Genomic DNA, 6,517 nt, shown 5'->3' with positions numbered 1-6,517 from the left:
CTAAGACTCGAGTTAGGACAGTAGGAGGTGACTCCCAACATTTTCCGGTTGTTACGGGGTTGCACCAAGGGTCTGCGTTCAACCCTTTCTTATTTGCCCTGGTGATAGATGCACTAACTCATCATATTCAAGTGGAGGTGCCATGGTGCATGCGATTTACTGATGATATAGTTCTAATTGACGAGACACGAGGCGGCGTCAACGAGAGGCTAGAGGTTTGGAGACATGCCCTTGAGTCTAAAGGTTTCAAATTGAGCAGGACAAAGACAGAATACCTCGAGTGCAAATTTGGGGCCGAGCTGATGGAAGCGGGAGTGGAAGTGAGGCTTGACTCTCAAGTCATTCCTAAGAGGGGTAGTTTCAAGTACCTTGGGTCAGTTATTCAGGGGATCAGGGAGATCGATGAGGATGTCACACACCGTATAGGGGTGGGGTGGATGAAGTGGAAGTCAGCGTCGGGAGTCCTGTGTGACAAGAAAGTGCCACCGTTACTAAAAGGTAAGTTTTATAGAGTAGTGGTTAGGCCAACCATGTTGTATGGGACTGAGTGTTGGCCGGTTAAAAACTCACATATCTAGAAGATGAAAGTAGCAGAGATGAGGATGTTGAGGTGGATGTGCGGGCATCCAAGGATGGATAAGATTAGGAATGAAGATATTCGAGAGAAGGTGGGCGTGGCTCCCATGGAGGACAAGATGCGGGAAGCAAGACTTAGATGGTTCGGGCACATTCAGAGGAGGAGCATTGATGCACCGGTGAGGAGTGTGAGCGACTGGCTGTGGTGGGCACGAGGAGAGGTAGAGGGAGACCTAAGAAGTATTGGGGAGAGGTGATCAGGCAAGACATGGAACGACTTAGGATTACTGAGAACATGACCTTTGACAGGGAATTGTGGAGGTTGAGCATTAAGGTTGTAGGTTAGGGGGGAAGTTGTGAATATTTCTACAGCGCACTAGAGTGAGACTGGCCAGTTAGGAGTTAGTCTTCGGATGCTACTGGTCAACTACTGATGCAAGGCTTTATCTGCTGGATATTATTATACCTTCCATCTTTTTCGTATTTCCTATATTTCTTATATTGTTGTTATTTTGTTATTTTATGTTATTTTATATTTTATATTATTTTATTATGAGTCTATTGATAGTACTAATATATCGTCTCTTGTTGCTTTCCTGAGCTGAGGGTCTCCTGGAAACAGCCTCTATGCCCCCTCGGGGTAGGGGTAAAGTCTGCGTACATATTACCCTCCCCAGACCCCACTTGTGGGATTATACTGGGCCGTTGTTGTTGTTGAAACTGTGGCTATTTTTGAATGACCACTTGTAAATTTGACTATTTTTGAATTTCTCCCATTTATACGTTACATTTGTTTTGGCCCAATTCTAATTTTGGAAATGTAGCCCAAAGGGCTCTAAAATGGGAATCAAGCATTAATTCGGGCTTCAAAAGGTCGGGTTCCTTTTACCGCTCAAATTCCCCAACTTTGAACTGTATTCATCTCCCGCTCTTGCCCTAATTTGACACCACTCTCTGGCGCAATCTTCTCGGCATTCTCTTCTCCGGCAAAATCGAGTTGTAAGTTTCCTCGAGATTTCATCCCCTCTCTCTTTATAATTGAAACGCGTTTTTTCTGTTAGTAAAATCTAGAAGAATTAACCCAAATATCTGTCCACTCAACCTCTTAAACTAAAAATAGCCGGTGGAGGTATAATATATGCATAATTTATGTATTATATGTGTATAATCGATGTATAATTTATGTATACGGTTTAAATGGGAATCAACTGTGTTGCTTTTTATTGTGAACTGGCCCAAATGCTGCATTCACAATTTGATACTTAATTCAATATTCTGGTATCTGAAGATAGGGAATAACTTTCTTTAATCTAGTCGTGTCTAAGCAAATTGGGACGTCACATATGTCGGGACAGATCAAATATGCAGTTGTTACTTGTTTTCCATGTGATAATGGGTGTGAAGTTGTTGGGTGTACTGATTTTCCTTTTGAATAATCATAATCAGATATCTGAGAAGTGATATTGTGGAACAACAACAACAATAACATACCCAGTATAATCCCATGGGTGGGGTTTGGGGAGGTTAGTATGTACGCAGACCTTACCCCTAGCTGGAGAGGCAGTTTCCGATAGACCCTCGGCTCAAGAAAAGGTGGAAAGGAAGAATCGGGGAGAAGAAGAAGAGGAAAGAGGGGGGGGGGGGGGGAGAAAGAAGGAAGAGAAAGGCAAAAGACGATAAGGAAAGAGGAGAAAAAGTAGCATGAATTAGTAACCATCAGGGGGCAACAATATCCGGTAAAAGGGAGGAAGAAGTGATATTGTGGAAATAAAGGGAAAAAGATATTGAGGCCCTAAAAATGGGATTTTTCATATTGCGAGTTAATAGCCCTTCGAAAGCAAATGTTACTACTTTTTAAGTTATTTACTGAATATTTCTGCTTTCTTACCATTCAAAGATATCTTGTCTACCGGGATTATCAATTATTAGATTTGTAGATTATATCATGATTCCACTCGGAGAGGACTTTGAAAGAAATGCCTTTTTACTTTTTCCTAATTTTTTTTAGCATTGCGTTTTGCATATTCAAGATCAGTTTTAAAGCCTAAACAGGAGAATTTTGGATGGGAGGAAGTAAGACATTAGGGGAGGACAAAATTGAGATTGTAGAGTAGATGGAGACTAGGTTTTTGCTTCTCCTTCTGGTAGTTTGGTTTGCACTGTATGAGCTTGTCCCGAGTAAAATCTTTTGAAGCATCGACTCATACAGCTCTTCGATTTCACTGTCTTGTGTACCTTATTTCTGATCGGAACACTGTAATGCTGCAGGCATCAGTTGAGTGAGAGCTGTAAGCATGGCAAAGCATCTCATTCAGAGGCCTCTAATCTTTCAAGATGAAAATTCGGATGTGTACCTCAAAAGTACGAGTTGGTTTACCATTTTTGCCTTGTCTAAGATACTCATGCCAGAAATTTACCGGTTTATCTGGAAAATTCATTAAATTCTTGCATCTATGCTTACAGATTATTTCATTTATTTTTTTCAGAGGGTGTGATATCTGGCAAATCAAAGAGTGGTAAACCAGAGGCTATTAAGAAAGGTATTATAGGGCTTAAAAGTCGTAATGCCCTCAATGACATCACAAACAAGTCAACTGCCCTTCCCGAAGAAGCAACAAAGAAAAAGAGTTCACAAAAGGAGCTTAAAGTTCCCAACGAGCTTAACATTGCAGAGGAGACATTTCAGCATGATCACAAAAAATGCATTGAGGCACAAAGATCCGCAATGACAGTAAAACATTTCTTGGACTTAGTTCTGCCTGGATGTGGTAATATCTTCTTTCTTGTGGGAATGTAGGATGTGTATTCTGTCAGTTTTGTGACAAGTCAGTTCGATTAGTTGGTATTTCAATCACCTACTGGAATAGATTCAATGCAGCTTAACATTTTCCTTTTCAATTTCGTCTTTTGAGTTTCTAATTGGTTGCTTGAAGTCAACTTTTTTGTCTTAAAATTGTAAAAGTTAATTGTCATATTCTTGCCACTCAAAAATTATCTTGCAATATTTGGGCATAAAATCTTAAAGAAGTTTTGGACAACATAATAAATAAAAAAACAAATAAGAATAATCTAATAGATTTTCATTTCTTTCTTCAGTATTTTGTTTCTTTACCGCAACTTAGAATCTAAAAACTGAACTTTGGGAAAGGAAAACTAACACCCAAAATAAAAAAGAACCAGAAACCAAAATTTTCAATTCAATTTATCCTTCCCAGGTTAAAACCAACTAGTAACACAGCCCTATCATTTTATAGTTCTCTAGCTACAATTTGTTATTGATATTACTTGGCTTGAAGTTTTGATTCTTCAGATTGTCTTTTGGTCTGTGTTTGATTGCTCCATTATTTGGAGAAAAAGTAGTTCCTGGATGCAAAAAATTACTATTGCATTGGTGCATTGTGGTTGTGGCCACTATCTCTGCTTATGCATATTTTGCTCTTGTTGCTTCTCATTCAAGCATAAAATAAATACAGTTAAACAGTATTTTTATGCATTTTGTCCAATTAGATACTTCAGGAGAACCTTACCGCACATTTTTCCTGCAGATTCAGCTTCTCCTATTGAAATACCAAAAATGGATATGGGAATGGTGAGTCTAGCCCTTCATCTTCTACATTTTCACATGCATAAGTGTGGTCTGGAAGGAAAAATCTGAATGTGTTATATTGATCTCATGCTAATATTTTTGCCTCTGCAGAGTGATCTAGGAATGGATAGCCCACGCTGTTACCCTGTCCCTGAAGAATTGCCTATGTCAGAGTTCTCTTGGTTGAGATCTTCATGGAAGTCTCCTCCATCTTCTCCAAAGAGGAGGGATTCACCACCCTCCTCTCCTTTTCGCTGGAAGTTTGAGCCGGTTGAATTTACATTGAAGGAAGAAAATGATTGCTGAAACTGTAAGTTACACTTTTTGGTTAATGACATGCACATGTACCAGTGACTCAACAGCTTTGGATTTGACTGACTCTAGCTTTTCACTAACAGTGGCAGACTTGTCTTTCTACTTCTAAATTAGTTTGTGCTAATGCAATGAAACTGGTTATGCTTGGCGATTGTATGTTTGTGAATTGTGACACCTTGTAACTTGAATCGACGTTTAATTGATGTGTATATTTGTGATGATTTACTCTAGTTCTTGACCTATAAATGGAGTTGATTATTTGAAAAGTGCACATCATTTTCGGATTTGAACTTTATATAATATAACATAATATGATAATGTGGTGAATTTTGTGGTGATTACTGATACAAGCGACAGAGCCTATATCCAGAAATAACTTTTTTACGCAAATAATTAAACATATCTAGACAGACAAGCATAATTGGAACCCCTCATCCTTTCATAAGTTAGGAAAATATGATGACCAGTAAAGTCTAGGTTGTTGGCGTTTTACATAAATCTATCTTGTTCATATAAAGCAAGTCTTTTAAACTAGGTATACTGATATTCTTAAATAGAAATAAGAAGATAATTTACAACGAAACAGTTCCATTGTTTAATCGAAAAATATATCTCGGATTCAATGAAATATATGGAGTATCTGTTTAGTTTAAATTCAATAACTTATAGGGGTAGGGTTACATTCAATGGAATATATAGAGTATTTGTTTAGTTTAAATCCCCTAACTTTTAGGGGTAGGGAGGGCAAAGGTAGGAGAAAGGAAGAGTAGAATCAAGATTTATTTAGGAAACTGTGAAAGAATCATTTTATAACTAGTGCAAACAGGCGCGATTCTACCCAATAACATGAAATAATTTTATTCTAAAATGCAAAAACGTTAACTTTAATTGTATTGACGTGAAATCGACCAATTTCATTTGCACCAAATAGTTAGAAGCTACCAACCTATGTATTATGTATATAACGACTCGACCGGTCATTTGAAGAATTTGTACTTCGCTCGGTAGTTTGGGATTAGTGCAAACATGCGCGATTCTACCCAATAACATGACATAATTTTATTCTAAAATGCAAAAACGTTAACTTCAATTGTATTGACGTAAAATCGATCAATTTCATTTGCACCAAATAGTTAGAAGCTACCAACCTATATATTATGTCAAGAATAGGTGTCGTAATTACTCGATCGGTCGTTTTGAAAATTTTTATTTCGCTCTGCAGTTTGGGGGCACGAATAGCTCCGTATGATGTATTAGGACTTGTGTGCAAAATTTGAGTTCATTCTGAGTTGATTGGATATGTTTCGGCACGAGTTTTTGGAAGTAGAAAGTTTGAAAGTTCGTTAAGTTTGATTTGAGGTGCGTTGCGTCGTTTCGATTTTGTTATGCGTGCTTTGAGGCCTCGATTAAGTCCGTATTATGTTATGGGACTTGTTGGTATGTTCATACGGGTCCCGAGGGGCTCGGGTGAGTTTCGGATAGGTTTGGGTTGTGTTGTGCTCGTTTTTCTTATGTTTCGACGTCGTTTTTCAAGCATAAATGGTACCACATTAAACAAATGAGCTCCGATATCTGTTTTGATTGAAGCATTAGATCCATATCGTAATTATGGATCCATAGCAAAGAGAATCGTCGAATTTGGACATCGTATGAGGATTTTATGGTCATTTTACTAAGAATTGGGTTGCTAGATTTTCAGATTAATTACAAAATTACCACCGACTTCGTATTTAAAAATCTACACTATTTTCAAATAATGAAACCAACACATCTCCTTCATTATAAGGTCAAATGGAGTGATTCAAAAGCCTATCTTGACTGAAATTTCACAAAGAATCTATTGGAGGTATCAAAAGCAAGTTTTCAGATTGTTTGTCACGTAAAATGAGGCAAAACAGTAGGGTAAAAATACTTAATATCGAAGGTTTGTTCATTTGGTCATATTTTGAGTTGGGGATCTCGAATTTGGACAATTTTTGGAGGTGATTTTCACCATATGAAATGGGGTAAGTGTTCTATACTCGATTTTGGTTATATTAC

The 6,517-nt window shown here is 37.9% G+C and overlaps 1 protein-coding gene across 1 annotated transcript; it reads left to right on the top strand.

The window, feature by feature from the left end:
* Positions 1-1,423: 1,423 nt before the first annotated feature.
* LOC107821568 (protein PATRONUS 2-like) lies at positions 1,424-4,707 on the top strand. The gene is made up of 5 exons (XM_016648000.2): positions 1,424-1,575; positions 2,845-2,937; positions 3,063-3,344; positions 4,122-4,165; positions 4,274-4,707. The coding sequence occupies exons 2-5, from the start codon at positions 2,871-2,873 to the stop codon at positions 4,466-4,468; spliced, it is 588 nt and encodes a 195-aa protein (XP_016503486.1). The 5' UTR covers positions 1,424-1,575; positions 2,845-2,870; the 3' UTR covers positions 4,469-4,707.
* The last annotated feature ends 1,810 nt before the right edge of the window (positions 4,708-6,517 follow it).

Source organism: Nicotiana tabacum, chromosome 10 (assembly GCF_000715075.1).
Source record: "Nicotiana tabacum cultivar K326 chromosome 10, ASM71507v2, whole genome shotgun sequence".
NCBI lineage: Eukaryota > Viridiplantae > Streptophyta > Magnoliopsida > Solanales > Solanaceae > Nicotiana > Nicotiana tabacum.
This window is presented reverse-complemented; position numbering and strand designations above follow the sequence as displayed.